The 23,789-nt window shown below is 45.5% G+C and overlaps 1 protein-coding gene across 2 annotated transcripts; it reads left to right on the top strand.

Annotated features, from left to right (window-relative positions):
* Window positions 1–135: 135 nt before the first annotated feature.
* ADIG (adipogenin) lies at window positions 136–5,614 on the top strand. Of its 2 annotated transcripts, XM_062610096.1 has the most exons (3): window positions 136–1,366; window positions 3,026–3,315; window positions 4,538–5,614. In XM_062610096.1, the coding sequence occupies exons 1-3, from the start codon at window positions 1,240–1,242 to the stop codon at window positions 4,790–4,792; spliced, it is 672 nt and encodes a 223-aa protein (XP_062466080.1). In that variant the 5' UTR covers window positions 136–1,239; the 3' UTR covers window positions 4,793–5,614. The 2 variants fall into 2 exon arrangements, 1 of the variants encoding a protein (XP_062466080.1); XR_009963116.1 differs by lacking the exons at window positions 136–1,366; window positions 3,026–3,315 and adding an exon at window positions 3,527–4,024 and having other exon boundaries at window positions 4,538–4,584.
* The last annotated feature ends 18,175 nt before the right edge of the window (window positions 5,615–23,789 follow it).

Consider the following 23,789-nt stretch of genomic DNA (forward strand, 5'->3'; position numbering starts at 1 on the left):
ACACCGGCCTCGGGGGAGCGAGCGGCTGCGGCCGGGACAGCAACCGCGGCGTGCGCTGGCCCCGCGCCGCGGCACGAAGGGCGCCCCCTGCGGCCGGGGCGGAGCACGAGAGGCGAGCCAGAGCCAGAGCCTGCCCCGGGCCGCGGGGCACGGCGGGGGCAGGGCGGGCCGAGCCAGCCCCGACCTGAGGTCACCGCTGCCGGGTTGGGATCCGTTGTTGCTGCCGCTGCCCCTGGTGGTCAGAAGCGCCACCGAGACGCAGCCCCCGCTGCTGAAAGTGCGGCTGCAGGTACTCAGCCTTGTCGAGGCTCAGGGCGTTGATGGCTTTTCTTGTTTACCCAAGGCACAGAATAGGGTTAATAGCTGCTCTTATCACACAGCGATACTAAAGCGTTAGTAACGTGAGTTAACCAAAATTCGCAAAGTTCGTTTAGATCTTGGGGATTAAAAGTCTAATTTCAAGGGACTGCCGCCACTGCATAAAAACACACAGGTACACAAGCAAGGAATTAACTGCATGCAACTTATAATGTGCACTTAACATAGCTGCTCTCTTCTGAGGGGTACCAAGAGCTACAGAAAGGATTAATTTAGCTAAACAGCCACCTGTGAGGTGATAGATAATGGCTTTATTTTATTAAAGCAGAAACATTCTGATGAATGTCAAGTTACTGAAGTCATACTGTCAGTTCCTACTTTGATCGCCACTGAACTGCTTAATTATTCAGCAATACATTAGACACATATCCTGTAAAACATGCTAACTCGCCTTTCTTCAGGGAAGGGAGCTAGAAAGGCAATTAAAATACAGAGGTGTCACTGCCCGTGGCAGGGGCTGGAACTGGATGAGCTTTGAGTTCCTTCCAGCCCAGATCATTCCATGATTCTATGATAGCCGTCACTGCAGGGTTGATCCTGTTTTACCAACTTTTCAAAAGCAACCTTGGCTACCTAGTTTCAGAGTAGCTGAAGCACTTGGTTATCTCCCTTGTATAAACAGACCTTTAACTATTATTTTAACATAAGCCTTGAGAGCTTCCTAGCTTGTGTTTATCCTTTAAATAGCAGCCAAAGAAGGACAATCAAATCAGATGTTCTCTCAGTTGCTGTCCCTTTTGCTAACCATGCAGAGTATATCAGCTGTCTGCTTGTGATTAACACAGTGATGCAATGAGAGTTATTAAAAGATAAAGCAGAGCAGGCAAGCTAGTCTAAACTTAGTGTAACCTGAAGCAAGCAATGAAGTATCCTGTGGTTCCTTTGGTGAATGAGCTGACCTTTACTCTGCTTTTCTTCTGGTTTTGTTTGCCATTTGTAATGCTGTTGATCCTAATGATTATCTGGCTACAGTTTCTCCTTAATGAAGGTAAGTTCTGCAGCTGATCAGATAAAATGCTCCAGCATGCTTCATGTTCAAAGCACTCTGCTAGCTATTTTTAGACTAATGCCACTTGTCACAGAAGGAAAGTAAAGAGCTTTTTTAGTACTGTTGGTAGCAAATTCAAATTATTACGCTTTTCTGTTAAAAATGCTTATAAGACAAGCTGCTGCTGCTGTTCTTCCTTACCCTCTCCCTTCTTCTCACAGGTAATTTAAGAAAGCTAACCTCACCCTCTAACTTTGTGCACTTTCGTTACAGTTCTCTTCTAATTCTCTTTTGGGGGTGGGGGGTGGTACCAGGAGCTGTTAAGGGATTCTTTTATCAGTACTGATAGAAAATCTGTGGAGGGAGCAGGACATGCATCTTCATTTATTTGTGTATTTTGCTCCTCTTTCCTGTCCATCACTGATTCTTATTTCTAATATGTCCGTAACCGATAACAGGCTTTGGTTTAGGTTAATAATAGGCTTGTTGATGTACTCAGGAGGATAAAGCCTTACTAGCTTGCTCTGATACTGAAGCATTCTGGCTGAGGAATCAAACCTAAGTTCAAAAACAGTGATTCTGCCTTTGCAGAACAGCTGTACAAAGAAAAATAAAAATTAGAATTAAAATTAGAATTTTACTTTAGCAAGCTTTAACTTTATTTGGTGCCCTCTATTCTTAATAATGTGGTAGCCAGTCCTGTGATAGGTCACACAGTGAGGCACAGCAGAGCAGGAGGTACTCACCTCAGTAATGATTTGTACTCCTTCCTCCTTACCCATCCTGCATATGTGTTCACCATGGATTTTTTACTTTCAGCTCCCATTTTGCAGGTTTAGCAGACTGCTGATGCTATTAACTGCTCTGCTTCCTTTAGTAGTGAAGTATCTTCCCTCTACACTCTCACATGTGCCCTTGTGGCTAACCAAGAACAGTAATTAGAAGGTACAGGTTACAAGAGGCTGGGCAGTGTGCAAGCTACCCTGAGCAGCACAGGCATGGCTTACTGCTCACATCTGAAAAGCAGAATAAAATACCTATTTTGCATAGATAAAGGATAGCTATGCCACGTACGCTTCAGTGTCAGCTTTTTGCCTGGGCAGAGTAACTCTGGAATCTCTTGATGTTTTAAATAAGACTTTCAGGTTATGCTTAACTACGTTTACCTTCACATTTTCTGGCCCTATAGTGACTGTTATTAGCACCACACCTCCAACAATTTCTGTAAATGCTCTAAATTCCATTTGAATCAATAAAACTAAGCCCATTACTAGATTTTTACATAGTAGTGTGTTTACAGGATTAGAACATTATCATGTTTCTCAGTCACGCTTAAGAGAGAAAATTAAAATGGTGTCCTTTTTAATAGTTTCCTAATTAATTCAGTTATCTGCTTATTTTATGCTAGTTTACAGCAGGCACAAGTAAAAAGTGGTGCGTGTTTCAGCTCCTTTAACATAGTTGCTGATTAAGAAAATTAGTAAAAGTCAAACACTTGTACAGGCCTCTTAATGCCTACTTGGGTTTGGAAATCCTTTATTTCAGCTGAAAAAGATTCAGAAGAACCTTGCTGAGCTCCTAGATAGAACATGCAAGGCTGGCAGCTAGATTGAAGCCATGTGCAAGTATTTTACACGTCCTTTTTAAACCTCTTTCTAGCACAGATGCCCAGTGCAGAAGAAGTAAACAAACAGTCTTCTGATGAGCCTGATTCTAAATCTGAGGTTGAACCAACAGAGGAAGAAAACCAGAATGACACATCTAGTATAGAAATGGAAGAGGAGGTGCAATCATCTGCAGGAAAGTTGAGGTCTAAGCCTGTTTATCTGAGTTCAAATCCGGAAAGCCAAAAGCCAAGTCTTTTTGCTATAATCTCAGACAGCTGGTTTCACAGCCAGAAGATAAAATATTCCCATATTGAGAAGAGCAATTTCTGTAACACCATGATGGTGAGTAGGGTCACCAGACTACCTCTTTGTGTGTCTGCCACTTTTGTTTCTCAGCTGATTTTTTTCCACCGCTGCCTGACTCCCTGGCTTCTTGGGTAAGAGAAAGCTGCAAGATCAGTTTCTGCTTGCTTAATGACTAACAAGGAATTTCTTTTTGTCCTCCCAATTTGGAATTACTCTTGTCGTAGACAAAGTGAAGGTAACCCAGAATTCCACAAAATTGTGTGTACTGTATAAATATATGAATAAATATTTTTTAAAGTAATTGAGAATTGTATTTGAAACAGTGACAGTTGTTACCTGTTTCTCTAAAAGAAGAAGTTCAACTCAGCTGCATACAGAAACTTTCCTGGTACGTATGGCTGATATTAGCTGACATTGTGTACTCTTAAAAGCAGCTTTAGATTTCTTACAGTGGACTATGTGACTAAAAATGTATTTCACTTACTTAATAAGAGCTGAAGCCAGGAGTCACTTGGCAGACATGACAGTCCCAATCCTCTTAGGCTTTACACAAATCCCAGAAGATCTATTTGAAGCCATGGAGGAGCTTAGTGTCTTGTGTGTCGTCTTGTTCCCTGTGCCTTGACTGTATGTTCCTTTGCAGAAGGGTCTCAGAAGGGAAAGCTGGCCTGTGCCTCCACTGTCACTATTCACAGTCCTGTCTCCTCATTTACATTGCTGGGATTTTTGAATTGCAGCAACTGAGGTACTCGCATTTACTTCCACCAGTTGTGCTGGAGGGGTAACCTTTGTTAGGCCAGGATAGTGAAGGACTGGTATCACCTTAAATTGCTTCAGTTGTTTGACTAACCCTGAAGCTGAGCCTTAGCATGGAATCAGTAATTTCTCAAGTCAGAAGATTTTTGGTTCCATTAGCACCACCGTGGCAGTACCAGGTGAGTGTAGTAACACTGTTGTTTAAAACTGTTGATCAAAGGGTAGAGAAACAATGTTAAGAATGAGCCTGGACTTACCTAAGGTACCATTTGGTTCTTCTAGAGCTCTTTGTGCATACAAGTAAGGATTTGAACACAGCAGCTTGAAGAACTGGTATTTAAACTTGTCTCTTGTAGAACTTAATACTCATACTGAAAATCTTGCTTGGGTGGGTGAGGGAAGGGAACAAGCATTTCTCTCAAATCATTTATATCAGACTGAAAGCTGAACCTCCTAAAAATGTCACTGCCATGACAATTCTGTTCCTCTTTTTCTTCATCAGCTATTGTGTACCATGCTTTCTTCTCTCATCTGGAACTTTGTCTGCCAGTTGCTACAGATCTCTAACGTCCTGAGGATTCAAGTGCTGCCATCCTCTCTGATTATCTACATGGCTCAGCTGTTTGTTTTGCTGAGTCAAAAACTTGTGAAAACCCTGGGCTCCCTGAGGCTGAAGAGCAGGGGGCTGTTGGCTTCAGTCTTGGGGAGGAAACTGGAGCGCAGTGATGGTCGGAGAACCACCTCTGCACAGTATTGACTGATTAAATATTAAATGGATGACAGCATCCAGCCTCTTGGGCAGTGCTTGGGTATGTGCTCTGCTCCCCTCCCGCTTCACAGAAGGACGAGTTCCTCCTTTGTAAAGACTAGTAATGCTCTCACCACTATTAACCTTCCATTTCAAACAAGATCAAGGCAAGCGCTCTCACCAGCCGTTCTTACCCAAGCTTACATGCAGTACAGCTCAGTGATTACTCATGCCGCACTTTGCACTTTCCTGATCTCCAACTTGTCAGTTCTCAAAGTAGGAAACAAAGTTTCTAAGAAACGAAACACATTTACCTCCAATTAACAAGAAATAATTAAGCCCTTCGCAGGTACCGAGCATGCATTTCTTCTGTTTCTGTTTGGAATGGGCTTGGTTTTTCAGCGTAGCTGGCAGGCTGTGGTGAGTTTAGGTTACCGCTTGGAGGCACTTGACAACAACTTGATTTAAGGGACCACACTGTGGTTGGTGGGACAGGGATGAGCCGTAGTTTTGTGGCCTAAGGGTTTATCCAGTCATTGGGCTATGAACAGAGCAGCTCTGTGCACGCATTCAACAAACTTTGTTTAAGGAGGACCTGAATTAGGAGGTCACATCCCAGAGAGCACGTTACCACTCGTGACAGATACCTCTGCTCACCTCGTGAAGCAGTGTCCCTCACAAGGCTGGCTGTGTGACAGTAGCCGCCTGCACTGATGATGAAGCGTGCCTTCGTTATGTTTGCTCGTCTTTCCCTCCTCCTCCCCTGAATTCCACAGGTCCCAATACCCGTCCGGAGCTGTGTGCATTAAATAGAGCTTGTCCGCGGCTTTATTTTCGCAGGTCCTTTACGTAGGAAAAGCCCCTCGGACACAAAGGACGCAAGGACCGGTCCGCGCCTCCGCTTCTGCTCCCCCGCGGCGCTGCCCCGCAGGTAGGGGGGCGCTCGGCGGCGGGGACGGGCCGTGTCCCGGGCGCGGGTGCTGCCGCCGGAGGCGCTGCGAGCAGCGGGGCGGTTTGTTCCGGCGCAGCCGCCGCATCCCTGAGCTGTCCAAGCGCCCCCCGGAGCAGCGCTCGCTGGTAGCTGAGCGTTTCTCTTCCTTTCCCACCCGGTCCATGCGGACTTGCACGTGCGGCCACGAAGGACCTCACTTTGCAGCTGAACAGCTGGGGATGCCTCCTTTCTTTGCGGGTTTCGCTTGCTCAGGCTGCTCGAATGTGGAATCACAGACTGCTTTGGGTTGGAAGGGACCTTAAAGATCATCCAGTTCCAATCCCCTGCCACGGGCAGGGAAAACTTTGGTCTCTCTGTTAATCTCAGTTCAATCAGAAAGCTCATTATCTTGAGGCAGTTGCCAAAATGCTGCCGTTCAAGTTAAAAATGTCTTAATGAGGTTATCACTGCAGGGGAGTAGATGAACTGAGGTCAGTCAGTAAAACACCTAAAGGGCTAGTAGAATATTGCTTCTTGTATCGCATAGTGATGTCTTAAAGCCTGGTGGTACCAAAGTATACGCTTTGAGTTGTTTTTGTCTGTGCAAATACTCTTGGAATAGCTTTGGTTTGGCTGGGCTGGCCATTGCTTGCAGTGGCACTGTAACAGCAGCGAGTCTGGTGCCAGCATGTGAAACCTGCTTGAGAAACCTACTCCACGGATTAGCAGTTCCTGCAAAGTTCTTCAGTACCACAGATATGCTGATGGCAGGAGTGGTTTAAACCTGTTTTCCCCTTCTCTGAGCTGAGTTGTAATGCATGACTAAGTATTTACCTGTTGAAAATAAAACTTCTGTGTGGCGATTTGGCTAAAAGTAGCATAGGAAGGCTGTTTTGCCTCTGCTGTGGCTCCATACCTCTTGCAAGAGGTTGGTGATTGAGTCTGACCTGGTGAATGGGTCCTGATCTGCAGATGTAGGGACTCAGGTTGAGCCCTGTAGGCTTTCTGTTGTGGTCCACCTTTGTTAAAATACTTCTTTCCCTTGATCTAGCTGTGATGCCTGCCCTATGCTTGTCTTTGCTGAGCATTTGAAGCTCACAGTGTGGATGAAGATGACCTTTCAGCTGCCTTGTCATCTGCAAGCATTGAATAGCATCAGTGAGCTTTAATTCCCCTTAGCTGCTATGTGCAAAAGCTGTTTTCCGGGCATCAGCAGGAGCGTTAGAGCTTGCAGGTACTGTTTTAAAGCTCCTGCCAGTGTGGTTGTTTGCCCTGGTTACAAATAGATACAAAGTTGTTACAAAAGTTACAAATACTTTTTTGAAAGTTTTTTTGTGTGTTTTTTGTTTGTTCATTTTGTTGGGTTTGGGTGGGGTTTTTTGTTTTGTTTTGTTTTTTTGTGGTGAGAGCTGTGTTTTGATAGTCTCTTTTGGCTGAGATTAAGCCTCCTGGGAGGGGGCAGCCTGCATTTCTATGCACCTACCTGTACCATGGACGTTTTGTGATGTTTTGCACTGTCTTTTTCCTCATCTTACTTGTGAAGCATTTATGTTGCAGGCATGTTACAGGATTGGATTTTGCTGAATATTAAAGACTATTTGGAAGTATTGTACACTGAAAAATGTAGGTACCAGTTTTCTTCTCCTCTGAACTCAAAACTGTGGAACAAGTTGGTAAAAGACCCAAACTTTAGTATAAACTCCAGTGCCTTAATACATTCTGATGTATTTAAGTGACAAACATGTCTGAAAGTAGTATGTCAGAGCATAAGGATAAGGTCTCACAGCACTCTGGAATCCCTTAACGTGTCAGCAGGGCCTCTCTCAGTAACATCTGCATGAGCTGTGGCTGTTTACATCCTTCTCCTGGAGGAGTCATGGGATGATTTAACTTGGCTGACATCTGGTTTTAGTAAAGAGGAATTTGGGGTTCTTGGATCCAGCTGCATGTAGAAAAATAATGTTGAAGATTTGGCTCCTGGTCCTTTGTGCCCCAAGAGGGTGCAGCAGCAGCACCACAGCTCTTGTCTAACCAAGACATGGGTTTTGAGGTGGTGTTATTGATGCTGAAAGGAAAAACCCGTGGGTGTGGTTTTCCAGTTCATAGCATCTGTAATTAGTTGGTTGGAGAATTGTGTCATTTGTCAAAGCTTTATAAATTGAAATGGGTGATGGTCCAGTTCCCCTTAAGGAAAAATACCACTCTCTGTGAGTGCAGGGAGATGTTGAAATGGGGGCCCACAGATGCAGCGTCACCTCAGCCCTTTACAAAACCCAACTGGCCAAACCTCTCAGCATCCTGGCCTGAGTTCTGTTTTGTCCCTGCTTGTAAGGAGGTTGGATGAGATGGTGCCCTAACGAGCCCTTCACATGTTCTTGTGGTAGCACATGTAAACTGCTGAGGGAAACAGTGGCCTTCTCTGCATGGGAGTAAAGGACCTCCCAACCCTTTAGTGCCTGGTTAAAAACCACTGTGTGACTTGCACTGGGGTCTTCTGCTTTGGTTGAGTGAGGAGAGTACTAAACTTTATCCTTTAAAAGTGAGAGGCTACCAAGTATGACTAAGAATATGGTATATCCTAGCTTTGTATGTCTCAGTTCAGCAAAGTGTTTGCTTAATTTGGGATGTTATGGCCCATATGCTTCTATTCCAAGCAGTTTAAGTGCTTTCGGTTGGAGACGTAAAACTGCTTTAGTTGTGACGTGGTGTTTGAGCCTTCCTGCTGCAGATGTAAAATCCATATGGCAGTGAGACCTAATTGTAACCTGCTGGAGTTATTTTTCTCCTGCAACACATTATATGAAATATTCTTTATGCATCTGGCTTGAAAAGACTGCCCTTAATTTGATATTTCTAAACAATTATTGCCTGCTAAGATACATGATTTTGAGTTATATAAGGTGCTTCAGTTTGATATTCTACATATCAAATATGGCTTGTATGATTTATTTGTTATTTCATGCCACGGACTTTAGGTAGAAGCCACTGACTGCAGCATCATTCATGGTGTGGGTAAACCCTCCCAGGTGTGTTGTGTAGTGAAAAGCTTGGCTGAAATCAGAACTTGTTGCTTGAAAAGCTAGGTCTCTAAATAGGTTTTAGATTCAGATATTTATGAACTTTTTGGTATGTGTTGCTGTTTGGCAAGACCATTAGGTCAGTTTGCAGGGGAGCATGTTTTGTGAAGTTTGGAGAAAGAAATACAAAGCTGATGTAGTTTAAAGCATATTCCCCAAAGCAGATTACTCCAGGAGTCTGGAATGTGTTGGTGAGAGGCTTCAGTTTTAGTGAGATGTTGCTCCATTCCTGCAGGAGTCTTTCCCCTCCTAAATAATTATTTCCATCTGCATAGCTTATTCCATCAGGCCCTGGGCTGCTAGTGCCTGGACTCTTGAGCTGTCTGCAAAACATGGGTCTTCTGTGAACCAATGAGGATCTTTCTCACTAAATCCTCTGTGCTAGCAGGGCATGAAGGGACCTTTGCTGTTGTCATATAAAAACAAAATAGGGCAAACCTCAGTGAGGCATTAAAAACTGTTAAACTATTCTGGCCAGTCTTTCATGTCGTTTTCAATTTTTAGAGGGAGATATTTCAGGACCCTCACAATCTTCCTGTACAATGTCTGGCAAGCTCCTTATTCACTAATTGTCTGAGAGCTGTTTAATTTTTATATAATATGAACTTGAGTCCATCTGTGATACTTGCAACGTCCTTGGCTACTTGGGTGTGGTGGCCTATGGTCTGTGAGATGTCCACATGAACATATGTGCTTCCATCATACGATGGAGCCTGAGCGTTAAAAATGCAGCTAGGCACTGAATACAATAGTAGAGACCTCAGTGTTTCAGTGAACAGGCAGACCTCTAGTGTGTGAAGGCCTGTCGGTTGATTTTTTGGTGCTAATGGACTTATCTCTTTGTCCTGTTTTGCCCTTTCATAGAAGGTTCCTTCTAGGACAATGGACTTTGTTGGCAGTGGAGGTTGGAACTGCTACATGTTATGATGTGTGTTTTTGGAATGGACTGCCCAGAATCTGGTGAGAACAGTGGCAAGAGGCTGCTCGACTGTTGTGTGCTGGTGGTTTGGTAGCAGCTTCACAGACAGCCTGTGCATTGAGGAAGCACTGACAGCAGGCTCCTGGCCAAGAGTTAACATTTATACTTCTCAGTTATCCCCACCTGGGCCACTTAATGAGGTGGCATTGCTGGGGCATTGGAAGGACTGTTGTAGTACTGCTGGTTTGGGAAGGTGACTACTGCACGATGGCTCTGAAGCTTGTGCATGAGGCTGTCTTGCTGATGGGGATTTGCCATTCAACTACTCTCAAAACCTTTTCACTGCTGTTGCCAAATTAATGGTTATGCTGGAGTCTGGCAGCTCAGATTTCTCAGCGTCTCTGTATGTACGCAACTGAGCATGCTCCAGTGCTTGAGCCCCCATCTTTCCTGCTTGATCATAGTCCTGACAGCCCTAAGCAAGTGACCAACACTGGAAATGGAAGCAGTATTTCTTGCATCAAAGGTTTGTGGAAGCTCTTGAGTGAACAGAGTGTGTAACTCTTGCAAGGTCCATAGCAGGTGGCCAATATATAATGGAACTGGAAGGATATCCTCTTCAGGCAATGAATAAATACAGCCTTGCTGATGAAAGTTGTTTTTCTCGGTCAAGGTAAAGCCCAAACAATGTTAATGTTTGAAAATGGCAGGGCTAACAGTGGAAGGAAATCCCTGCATGCCTCATAGCGGAAGGCAGACATGAGGCTGTAATATATACATCCCTGCAGCTGATCTGTGATACCCTTGTTTTGGTCAAATATTCCAGAGTCCTGGACTCACTCCAGCTTGTGCATAAGAAGGGTAAAAGTGGATAAAGGTAACGGCTGTATTTAGACACAGTATTTCCTTTGACTAATGGGAGAGGAAGGATGCCTCGTGGGAGTAGTCCTAACGATACCTCAAATCCAAGAGTTGCAGAGTTCATTCATTTTGTGCTTCCTACGCTCTCTTGGCTGGCATAAAGCAGGAGTGAAGCTGCCGGATGTTTGCAGGCCAGGAAGTGTGGAGCAAGCGCAGAGCTGCCAGGTCAGCTGGGAAAATTCAAGGCAAAAACTACCAACACACACCATGGAAAAAACTTCTTGGAGAAGGGCTTTTGGGAAGTTCATTCTAGTTGCAGCTCTGTGTTAGCTGGGATTAAAGCTAACTTGGGTGGGAGAGGCACATGATAGGTGAAACTGACCTGCACTGATGAAATACCTTCACAGTCTCTTTTCTAGACTAAACAGGCACAGCTCCTGCAATCCCTCCTCATAAGAGAGATGGTACATAATATGTATAATATAGTTGCTATTGTTCACTGATTGTGTAACTATCCTTAGTTTTATGAAATCTTTGTAATTTTCAGCGTACCTATGAATCCAAATTCATTTCTGCTTCTTTAACTTGCTGGATTCAAAAGTGCCTATCTGGGGGGATGATGTAGGAGATGTCATCTTTTTGCATTTGCAATAGCACTGCATTACTCTGCGCTTGCACACCAGGTGTAAAGTGAAGAATAAAAATCTATCTTGCAGCATCTCTTGACATTGATACCTGAGACTTCAGTGTCCCATCTCCTGCTGTTAGGGCAGGGGGGGTTTCATACAAGAGATAACAGCATGCAGGGATTTACAGGCACTGCTCTAGTCCCCAGCCAATCTTTGAGATGATCTTACACCACTGAGCTCACCTGCCCTGTGTTTTTATTCCTTTAAATTCTGCACTACGAAGCTGTTTAGGAATGTCTGTATCAAACTCTTTCATCCTGTGGTTTGGTCCTAGATCATGCCTGAAATCTCCCAATCCTGGTTTTCATGAAGACTTGTCTAATAAAAGTTCATCATGCATGTTTTGAAAAAACAAGCCCTCTCTAATGACTTGACAAACTCCTGACTACTAATAGCTCTGTAAGAGTCAGTGAGCTGTATTGTGCAATCGGGTTCAGCATCTCAACCAGTTTTGTTTCAGCTGTTGCATGATTTATAGGTGAAAATAGTACAAACAAGCTCTGTGTGGTGACTTCAGAGCAGGGTGCCAGCACAGCAAAACTAGTGACAGCTGACTGACTGCTCAGCCTTTAAAGCAGGGACGCATCCTGTTTCTATCCCAGCTCTCTTCTAAAAGACAAACAAGGAGAATGTCAATAAATATAAATTATGGGCAATTTGTAATCTGTCCACACACAGAGAAGTTTGGATTCCTCCTGATGGACCTGTTGCTGCTAAAGAGATGATAAAGTAGGATGGAAGCCTGTTAGGATAAATGATGCCAGTTATGTGTACAAGCACAACTTGCTTATGAGTAGAATAATTGGCACTTACTATTGCCTGACTGCTCAATAAAAGCTTCTGCTACTGGGCTGTGTTAGATTTTCTTTTTATTTTGGAAATCGCTGATTGGGCAGTTGGGCTCTGTAAAAGTGCTGCTCCTGATGAGAGGCAGGAATAGTCACATTCTCCTGCTCAGAGGCTGATGGATGATGTCCTACCCACAAATGAGCACAGCGACATTGCATTCCCAAGTAAATGCCTTATATCCACATATGTAGAGACAATGTGTGGGGACCTATTGGATAAATATTTTTCTCTAGATCTTGAATTTGGAGTATTTAGGTAAATGGATTTAGTTTTTCTTGTAATCATTCAACAGGACAAGCTTCAATACACAGAGAGGAGTGTTCTAGCCTTATCTCTTGAAATGGTTTCAGTTAGTTTGACCCAATATAAAAACTTCTGGGGAGGTTTCTAAAACTATAAGATACTGAAATCTATCAAAACAACCCCAAACAACATGTGAAATGAGATATTGCTTTGAAAACTGCTTTTATACTTTGTCCATACTCTGGTCCTTAGATGTTTCACTTTTAATCATCTTAATAACTAGCTTAGTTGTGTACCTGGGATCAGGTCACTCCTACTCTTACCCTCCCCTTGTCTTACCATCCTTGCTAAAACTCCAGCTTATCTGAGTCAAGCTATGAGTAGCTCTTGTTCAGTTGCCTCATAACCTTGGTAGTTCTGAACCATTTGCTCTGCTCTGACTGTAGGGCTGTGCCATGTGCATGACTTCTCCTCTTTCAGGAGTGGATGTTTGGCATTCTTTGGGCAGTAACTCTTGTGGGATGCCCAAAAACATACTGACTCATGGCGAGTTCAGTCTGTGGAGCCCATCCTGCTGCTTGTGATTATGGTGAAGGAAATAAACAAGATGACAACCTAATTTATCATGTCTTTGGTCTGAGAACTGAGACAGCAGAATAAGGTAGTCCATTTCTGACACTCTTCCTCTTTGTAGCTCTGCCCCATACATTTCCCAGGAGGGATCAGAAAATCCAGCTTGAAGAAATCAGAATGAGATTTGTAAAGCAGGCGGGGATGTGAACTGGGGAGCGCGAGCAGCCGGTAGGTGTCAGGCGTGTGAGTAGGGAGGTAAAGAAGGTCATCCTCGGAAACCTGATAAGTCTTCTAATTTTATGTGGTCTGAAAATGCCCAGGAAGCAGAAACGTACTCAATTTAAATTAGGAAGCAAGTCTTGGTTATTCATCAGAACAAGTGTTTTTGAGTATTAAGAATAGCTGGTGTGTCTTAGCGCTTCCTCCTATTGTTGTAGCTCTTCCTTGAGCAGTACAAATATTTTGGCTGGTTTAAATTACCTTTACAGTACTAATTAGGTTAAAACAACCTTACAGTTCACTTATCTGAATATGCATCTGTGTCTAACTAGTGATGATCTTAGATTTTTCCCCTCCTCCTTTGCTCCCCCAAGCCATGACATTGTCAAACGCAACTGGAGGCAGCCACGTACGCAACCACTGGCCTGTGTCTTGTCGAGATCCCTGCTCACAGCTGCTGCTTCTGATAGTAACGTGATAAAATGGCTCTGGCGTCAACTGCCTACTGGTCCTGCTCTTCTACAGCATTGCATCCTGCCAGATATCAGGGGTTCCTCCTTCGCCCGGTGTTGTTTTCTGTTTATTTCTTAAACATGAGATTAATAGTCATCTGCATACAAACAGTCTCAGCTGAGGAAGCATCTGTTGTTGCTATCTGTCTGTTGCCTGAAGTCATAATCCTGTTTCTTACAGCTCTTGGTTGCAAAAAAGCAGGTTGTGTGCTCTGACGTACAGCTGTGGCTGCAGGCAGGTTGGGTTTTACAGTAAGCGAGGTCTGACTGTTCATCATTGGGTCTGAGCCACACAATGTGTGAATAGAGCAGGAAGGGTCAAGGGTGTGATGCTGGGCAGTTGGGGAAGGTGTCGCTTTACCTCTCCGCTTGCACTGGGTTGGTATTCCTGCTCCTGTGGCCATGCTTGTATCTCTCCCTGGTAGGATCAGAATCGTGGAATGGTTTGGGTTGGAAGGGACCTTAAAGCTCATCCAGTTTCAGCCCCCTCACACAGGCAGGGACGCCTTCCACTAGAGCAGGTGGGATGGGGCAGCCACAGCTTCTCTGGGCACCCTGTGCCAGCGCCTCAGCACCCTCCCAGGGAAGAGCTTCTGCCTAAGAGCTCATCTCAGTCTCCCCTCTGGCAGGTTCAAGCCATTCCCCTTGCCCTGTCCCTGCAGGCCCTTGTCCCAAGCCCCTCTCCAGGTCTCTTGTAGCCCCTTCAGGCACTGGAGCTGCTCTCAGGTCTCCCCTTGAGGAGCCTTCTCTTGTCCAGGCTGACCCAGCCCAGCTCTCTCAGCCTGGCTCCAGAGCAGAGCTGCTCCAGCCCTCGCAGCATCTCCATGGCCTCCTCTGGACTCTCTCCAGCAGCTCCATGAGGAAGAGCCCCCAGGATGACAAATTAGGTCTCATCTCATGAAGTAAAGTCTTGAGCAGAAGCACTTTGTAGGGCCTGAGTGTTGCCGTGGCCACTTGACGCTGTTCTGCTGAGGGGTGCTGGTTTGCTCCCCCAGCTCGGGCAGTACAGGCCTGGCTGCTGGGGGCCACACTGCTTACCCAGACCCACAGGCTGGGTCCTACCTCCCCTACAGGCTGCCAGCACGCTGGTACTTGGATAATCTCCCTGCCTCGGTGGCTCCAGAAGCTGTAATGGTCTCTTGATCTTAATGGGTCCATGTGACAGATGAGTAACACTACTTGAGGATTTTCTTGGGATGTGATTGGGTTGAAAGGGGATAAATATTTTCAAACCTTCCTAGCATTATTCAGTATTTTCTAATATTTCACTCTGTAAAAACAAACCTGTGAAGAAAAAAGAATTATTTGTTATGTCCAGGTTTTTCCAGTCTACTTCATGTTGCAGTGCCTTTTGCTCACATCTGATTTTCATGATCACACATTATTTTGGGAGTGCTTGAAGATCATAATGCTGCAGGATCTTGGGGTGCAGCTTGTGAACATTGTGTTCAAGCTAACCTGAAGGCTCTGATGCCAAGTACTGGCTTGCAGTGTTCAGGGGCAGGTCTCCCAGGCTGGTGATCTGGCAGAGGATTCCTGGAGTCTTCTCATCTCCGGCCTGAAATTCCAGCCCAGCTGAACTTCCCAGTTTTCCAAAAGGATGTTGGATGCTTTTCCCCCCTCCTTTTTGATTCCAGAAAAGTTGTGTTTTCTGAGCAAGCCAAGTCATGTCAGTCTGTCAGGGTGTGTAGATACCTTCAGAAATAACTCGTGCATGAAACCTGTGATGATGACAGTGCTGGCCCTGTACCAGTGATTCATTTGAGTAAAGTGGCTGCTGAGAGCACCTATATGTCTCTCTGTCTCCGTATTTGAGTAAGATTCAGCTCCTGTGATCTAGATGATGACATCTGATGATCTAGATGATGACATTGGCTCATCTCTAATGATGCCAGAAAGACTGTCCTAGGGCATGAAACATGCTGGAGAGCTCGAAACTAGAATGGAAATATTTATCCTGAATCACGCTGGCTGAAAATGCAGACCCAGCTGGTCTCCTATCTTATTCCTCCACATATTTTCTCACAAGCTAGGAAATAAATTTGCTGATTATTCTTTCTAATACCATGAATAACCAAAGTCCAGGCAAGAGTGAGTGTGTGAAAGGCTGTAGCTGGTAGTGCAGCTGTTATCCACAGAGATCTTAAACCTTCAGTAATGCTTGTGTAGTGCTTTATACGAGTAATCAAACCTGAATGTACTAAGAAAGAATGCTGTCTTCATTCTGGATACTTTAAATTTGCCTCAGTTGTGCAACAACCCCAGCTGAATTGTTCCTCCTGTGTTAGAAACCCCTACTGTGAAGCTCACTTGTACAAGTGACTGGCAGCCTATCAGATCTGCCAGTCAAAAAGGGCAGGCAGATGGCTGAAGGAAATGTAAGGAGAAGGAACTCACTACCTGAGGATAAAAGAAATGTAGTTGTGGGCTGATGTGCCCATCTACTTGCAGTACTGGCAGCTTAGGTGTGCTTTTGTGTACAGGAGAAAGAATTGCTTGAAACCCAGCTACTAGTTTGAGAGCAAGGTTCATGTGGTGACAAGCGCTTTGGAAAGGCTCGGTGCTCCCTGGGGAGAAACAACACTTTCCTGAGTGTCAAACCAGTAAAGTTTATGGCAGCCACATCTCCTCTCATGGATGTTTTTGTTGTCCCTCCTTACTCTCCCATGTCTCAAATCCTGGGCAGTTTGCATGGGCACATATGATGGTCTACGCTTCTATCCAGTGTGGCTTTGCAGCAGCTGTTGTCTGCAGACCTGAATAAGAGCATCAGAACTGTTTTTGACTTGCTCTGTGCACATTGCGAAGGACTTTATTACATAAATTTATATAATTAGATCTGTTGTGGTTTAAAACCAGGCAGAGGGCTCGTTCACTCACTCCCCCCCTTCTTTCCCTCTCCCTACTCCCAGAGGGACGGAGAGGAGAATCAAAAAGAATGCAACTCCCACGGGTTGAGATAAGAACAGTTTAGTAACTAAGGTATAACACAAATCACTGCTGCTACCACCCATAATAACAATGATAAAGGAAATAACAAGGGAAGAGAATACATCATCTCACCACCAACCAACCGATAACTCGCCCCCCCAGCCCGACCAAGCACTGACCGATACCTCCTCCAACCCTGCAGTCTCCCAGCCCTTCCAGCTAACTCCCAGTTACATCCTGGGCATGACGTGCTGTGGTATGGAATACCTCTTTGGTCAGTTTGGGTCAGGTGTCCTGTCTCTGCTTCCTCCCAGCTTCCCCTCCTCCCTGGCAGAGCATGAGGCTCACAAAGTCCTTGGCCAAACCAAAACATACTTGTTATCAGCTCTGTTCCCAGGCTGAAAGTCAAAACACTGCACTGCACCAGCTACCAAGAAGGAGTAAAATGACTGCTACTGCTGAACCCAGGACAGATCTTAGGCAGAAGCTCTTCCCTGGGAGGGTGCTGAGGCGCTGGCACAGGGTGCCCAGAGAAGCTGTGGCTGCCCCATCCCTGGCAGTGTTCAAGGCCAGGTTGGACACAGGGGCTTGGAGCAAGCTGCTCTAGTGGAAGGGGTCCCTGCCCGTGACAGGGGTTGGAGCTGGATGGGCTTTAAGGTCCCTTCCAACACAAATCAGTCTGTGTTATGCTGCCTATGTATAATTTGGTGCTGTTGTAAAAGCTGCGGCTCATGGGTGGGTTTGGTTATAACTGTGGATATCACAAGCTGGCGCATCCTGCAGTTTGTCTTGCTTTGGAGCTGATGGAGGAGGAGCTATATGCATAACCTAAACTTGGAATTGTATCCCTTATAATTCTCATTAGTACCACTTGTAGTGAATAAGCTAAATAAGAAATATGAAACACTTTGTATGCATGCCTTGTGGCTTTACTGGGAGCCGGAGGGAGCCAGGAGAAGCTGGCTCTGACTCCGGTGTGCAGTGCTTTCCCACAGGCACCTTCAGTTACCTGGAGGTTACCCTCCTTCCGCAGGGTGGTTACTCCTCACTAAGAGGGCTCTCCTCCTGCTTTCCTTCGTGGTGTTTAAAATTCTGGGGGGAGGAGTAAAGTTCTGCAGGAATTAGGGGTAGGAAAGGAAAGAGAGGGGAGGAAAGGATCCCCATGCATATTTTGGCATACTGAGTGTGAGGAGTTGTGAGCGTTCCAGACCAAATATCCTTCCCCCTACCTGCCCCCATGGGCTGAAGTTTGGGATCGGACAGCATTCCTTCTGCAGCAAATTGCCTGCACATTCAGAAGGTGGGGTGGAAGTGGCTGGACTACAGCAGTTGCTGGAAATTGGCTGTGTCAATGGATAAGAACAAACCTGAGCTGGCCTCTTTGTGTTGGTTTTAAGAGGAATTGTCTCTAAAATACTGTTGCTGCCTTTGAAGCTGTTGGGGCAGAGGAGACTGAGCTATAGATCCAGTCTTACTGGGAATATCAGAAACCTGGAGAGGGAATATTACTTGTGCTGGAGAAGCTTTACCTGCCTTCGCTGAAGAGGCTTTAAATGAATTACTTGTCTCTTTAACTATGGAATCAGGAATAGTGTTAGAAGAAAGGGAAGTTACAGAAACACTGTGAAAGGAGGCTTGGTGGAGAAAATAACAAGGAAAGAACAAAACCTGTTGTGGATGGCTCCAAGAATTTGATTGCTTTCACCCTTTCTGTGTTGCTTGTTGATGAGATTTTAAAGGAGGTTCTGGATCTTGCAAAATACTCCCTGTGGGTGTTCTGGTTTGTGCTGCTCTTTCAACACCAGTGCCTGCACACAGCTGGGATTTACTCATTGCTCAGGAAACGCTGAATTTACTTGGTAAAAAAGCACGTGGCTGAGGCTTGAGTTAATGTTTAGCAAGCCTTAGCTTCAGCCTGGCCTTGGCAATAACTCGTCGCTATTCCAAGCTCGCTCGGAGCGCTGGAGGCGGGCTGTGGGGCTGTCCCCTTCACCGCGTCCCGGCGGCCGCCACCGCCTGGCTCACCTCGGGCCCCGCTACCCTGAAGGCTGAGCGGCGTTGAGCGGCCCGCCCGGAGGAAGGACGGGATGCTCGCGACCCCCCGGCCGGCACCTCGCGGGTGACACGGGGCAGCTCCCGTCCGGAGGGGAGCGGGGGACTGAGCCGCTCTGCTCCCGGATGGACAGGGCTGAGCGCGGCTCGGCCGGCTCCGGCGTAGCCTGCAGCGGGGGCCCCGGACCCCGGGACGTGCTGGCGCCTGCCTGGCTCGGCAGGTACGGGCAGGGCGGTAGCGGGGTACGGGGCGGTCGCTGCTCCTCTTCGTCCCCCGGGCAGGGCGCAGAGGTAAGGCAGCACCGGGGGCAGGACGGATGGAAGCCAGGTGGTTTCCGAGAGGTGAGCAGGCTACAATATGATCTTTAAACCGGTGCTTGGACTGTCTTCACCCTGAAATGAGGCCTGTTACCAGCCCTCTGTTCTTTTTTATTTTCAGTTAACTCTGTAACTGGGAGGAGTGCCCGTGGCAGGGGCTGGAGCTGGAGGAGCTTTAAGGTCCCTTCCAACCCAAACCAGCCTGGGATTCTATGAGTGCAGCAAGCTGTGGAAGTGGGACTGGGGGTAGGGGATCTAAAATGCAGACTGTGTTCCCTTGAGATTCAGTGGTAATGCTGCCCTGCCAGCCAGTGGGGCTTGAGGGCTGTTCAGTGATTTGCAGAGCTGTATGAAGGCAAGAACTGCTTATTTATAAATACAATGGAAAGCATGTGTACTAAAGGCTAGAACTGAAATTTTAACTACTTTGCTTGACAAACACCATACTCTTTGTGTGCTTACTGGACGTTAAAGGACTTAAGGCTTCATCTAATGTATACTTGTATCAGCTTAGGAATTGCATTAAGCTTCAAAACCTTTCCACGCTGCAGTAAGCGAAATCTGTTTGTTTTGTGTGAACGTACTCACAGTCATTCTGTTTCTAACCATAGCTCACATTTTCATGTTTCTGTCTGACTTGTCATTTTTCCCAGTCTGCTCTGACCTCGTGTGTAGAAGTAAGAAAGGATTTGAAAGATCCCAGGAAAAGTTTGAGATTAAAAAAAAAAAAAAAAATTAATCTTATGGGCGCTGGCACAGGAATAATATGATAACTTACTTTAAAATGACTCGTGTAAGACAACAGGACTAAATGCTTGAGTATTGAAGGGCTTCTTTTGTAAAAATCAAAATATTCAGTAACAACATCTGGTTTTGCTAAACCAGTTTGTTGAGTTCCAGTGTCTGTGCTGGTGCCAAACACTTCTGTGGTCAGGTACAGAGAGGTGCTACAGCAGGAACCCCAAGCTTGCTCACTAACTTTGACCAAAACGTTAACTCTTGCCAAGTGGCAAGTCCCATCTGTGCATTCGGGACCTGCCAGCAGGTGAAGTGTCCTGTGTGTATGTGTATAACAAATCCTTTCTGCTAGGATTGACCTGAAACATGCCTGTACACCATGCTGTACACTGCCCATCCTGGTCTGCTAATTCATTGACTTCAGTGTTTATTTTTGCAGCAGTAACTGTGGCATTCTCACTGGGCTCCCAGGAAGGCACCTACCTGCTTATCCAGCCCTGGTGGTGTTGTGCCTCCAAAACAGTTGAGAAAAAGCTATAGCCAAGCCAGCTCTTCCTCCCTCGTGCTTCTCCTCACAGTTTTGTAAAGCTTTGGTACCTGAGGTGGCTTGTGGCTGGGCTTGGAGGCACCGCTCCAGTATGAGCTACAGACTTAGTTATAAATCACAGCCAAGGGCAGACTTTTCATGGCAATGTAATAGCGAAGCACTTTGTTTTTTAATAAATCTTACCCTGTGAAATCCAAACAAGGAGATTATGACTGTGCTTCCTGTCTTCCTGCATCCTTAAGCCTCTCATGTGTGAAGCATATCTGGATTCCAGCACATCTATCAACCCCTCCTTACTTTGTGCTGGTCAGCAAGTTAATTGTGTGACTTTTCAGTGCCTAAAGGGGCTGCAGGAAAGCTGGAGAGGGGCTTCAGATAAGAGCCTGTAGGGACAGGCCAAGGGGAATGGCTTGAACCTGCCAGAGGGGAGACTGAGATGAGCTCTTAGGCAGAAGCTCTTCCCTGGGAGGGTGCTGAGGCGCTGGCACAGGGTGCCCAGAGAAGCTGTGGCTGCCCCATCCCTGGCAGTGTTCAAGGGCAGGTTGGACACAGGGGCTTGGAGCAAGCTGCTCGAGTGGAAGGGGTCCCTGCCCGTGGCAGGGGTTGGAGCTGGATAAGCCTTAAGGTACCTTCAACCAAAACCACTCTGGGATTCTATGATGATTCCATCGTCTGTGGGGTTTGGCATCTGATGTCATTCTGATAGGTGCAAGCTGGAAGGCAGAGCAGTACCTTGTTACTGCTGGCTGAATACAGTTGCTTTTGTGTTTAGATGAGCATGGTTTCTGTGGAGTGTGTGAGAATGGAAATAGGGATGGGAATGCCACCTGTTTGTTAATAACTTTCACCCAATCATCCCAAAGATCATGCTTATCAATTCATAATTGCATAAAGGATTGCAGCACTACTAAAGCTTTGCTTTGGACACCTATCCGTTTCTCACAACCTTTTCCTGTTTGGCTTTCCATGCTAACACAGGGAAAGTGAACAACGGGCTCATTGGCAGCGACCTTGCAGTGAAAAAAAAACCATGTACAGAGAGCATAGCTTATGTCTTCTGAGGCCAAAACAAACCCTATTGTGATGGGGCAGACACCTGGCTAATAGACTAAACTAAACATGGCTTTGAACATTTTTAATTTGGCTGTATCTGCATGGGTTTATCAATTTGCTGTTTGTCCTGCTCTGAGCTTTGGTCGAGACACCTCTAGGCAGATCGGTAATTACAGGCAACTTTCACTAGTCCTTAGCTTGCTTGTTTAGGCCCTTTCTAGACAAAGTGGAAGCAAATCTATTCCAAATGAAGGCCTGAGATACAGATGTTGAGATGGAGTTTCTTTGCCCTTAAATACTTCAATAGAAACCCTTTCTGTCAGGTAAGTTATAACTTAAGTTTTATTAAGGAATTCCAGTGCTGTGGTGGAGGTGATGTCTGGAGTTTGCTTCCAGCACAGAAAGTGGTGGAGGTATTAAGGCAGAGCAGGGGGTTACACACAAGTGTCTTTCACTCCACATAGCACTGGGTGAAGGATCCCTGTTCTGTCTTTCTGATGGCACTAGGGATGCCAGGACAGGAGCATCTTGTGGAGTGGGGGAGGCTGGAGTGAAGGACTCCACACATGCAGAGCTGCCTGGCACGTCCTCTATCACTTGCAGAACAGGCTTCTTCAAAACAACCTGAAGTGACGCTGCTCCCAGAGCTGCTTGCATAATGAAGATTTGATGAACTGATTGCTGTGTTACTGAAAACAAGCTGTAATCTTATTAGTAAGCTGTAGGAGTGACATCTTAGCTATTCTTGCTGGTGCTATAGAGACAGACCTTCAAACATGCTGTCCTATGGGTGCGAATTCCTTGGTAAAATGCTTTAATTCGAACAGGACTGGTGGTTGGCAGCACTGCCATTGAAAATAGCCCGGGCTAAAGGTCTTGTGACTTCTTTTAGGGGGATGTTCTGTGAAACTGCTGGGTGTATGACCAGGTCCCTTATGGTTAGAAGTATGCAAAGACGTATGTCAGCAGGGGCAGCCTGTTTCTACAATCACTTTAATTCTGGCTCTTTAGCTGCTATGGTTTATGGTAAAAGTGTATGGGGTAAGTTACTGTTCATTGCTGCCACAGTAATTTGAGAATCAGTCTGTCACTGCACTTACGGTCTGGTCCAAGGAATTTGAGCCAGCCATATGCTTTTCATTTTCTCCTTGGAGTAAACTTCAGTTGTGCTTTTCTGCTTCTTGCTCTAGGGAGAAGGGAGGAACTGGTAGTGTTTGTGTACAGAACTGAGGTCAGCAAAGCCAGGCTTTAAAGATTTGCAGTAGAGCTTTCTTCAGACCTCTGGGAGAAAAGTTATGGAGCATTTGTCCACAAGGCCTCTCCTGGATAAATTTGCTATCTGTGTTGGGAATAGTGGTTTATGTAATTCTGTGTGTATGAATGAGGTAGCTGATTCTGCATATTACATGCAAGATTTTGATAATAAACAGATTTAAGTCTTCTATATGGGGACCTGTTCTTGTATTAGCATTGACAGCTTTGAAAGACTGAGGTTTAAACTTCCAATACTTACAGTAAGCAAGAAATATCTATGTTGTATGTAGATACAGCTATAGACATGTGACTTACTGCTTCAGGATTTTATCCAGTTTTTCAAATACTCCTCTCTGTTGTTTCTGATGTCTTTACCCGACTACATGATTTTAAGCAATATAACCTGGGATGTTATGAACCGTGGTGTTCTGATCTTCAGGTGATTCTTTCTTTTCAGTGTGAGCTACACAGTTCTTCATTAGGTCTTAAACTGCTTGCTTAGGGTAGGAACTTGGAAGCAATGTGAAGAGGGGCCATTTCCTGCATGGGCTTTTTTTGTTTGTTTTAATATTGTGCTTTTGTACCCAACAGTTATTTTTGACCTTGAAGTGTGTTTAAAGATGGGGAGACTTGTGATGTGATGCTGACGTGGTTTTTATTCTTTGACTTTGTGTCTTTATCTGTTGAAATACTGCAACCAGTTGATAAAATGATGTCCCACTTTTCATTCAAAAGAGCTTGTGTTTCATGGGACTGGGCTGGGCTGCTGTGATGCTGTGACTTGGTGTGCTTCTCCTAACTTGCTCATGAGGTTAATTGAGAACTCACTCCGTCTGTTTCTGTGTTTGGTGTGTCCCTTTGTGCTTGCTCTAGATCATTGGAAATGTCTTTAAAAAGTCTAGGTGCTTGTGTGGAAGGGCTGGGGCTGGCTTGTGTAACTTAATTCTTCTGCCCTTGTTGCCTCCTTCTCATCTTAGTTCTGGAAACTCTCATACAGGAATTCCATTTTCTTGGCTTACACTTGTTGCCTCATGTTCTGTTTTAAATGCTTGAGAAGGAACCTCTTTATTTATTCATCTGCTAGAGAGGTATTTTAATGAGGGAAGGATGTTGAGCAAGCAGTGAAGTAGTTGAGGCAGCTCCAGATCCTTTCAGAAGCTCTCCGGTGGGAATGATTCAAGCTTGGAATGAACAGATGCATAGCAACAGTGTTTATTTTATTTTGATACTCAAGAGGCCT

The sequence above is a fragment of the Pezoporus occidentalis genome, unplaced genomic scaffold (assembly GCF_034315485.1).
Source record: "Pezoporus occidentalis ecotype Australia unplaced genomic scaffold, CSIRO_AGI_Poc_V1 ctg144, whole genome shotgun sequence".
Classification (NCBI taxonomy): Eukaryota; Metazoa; Chordata; class Aves; order Psittaciformes; family Psittacidae; genus Pezoporus; species Pezoporus occidentalis.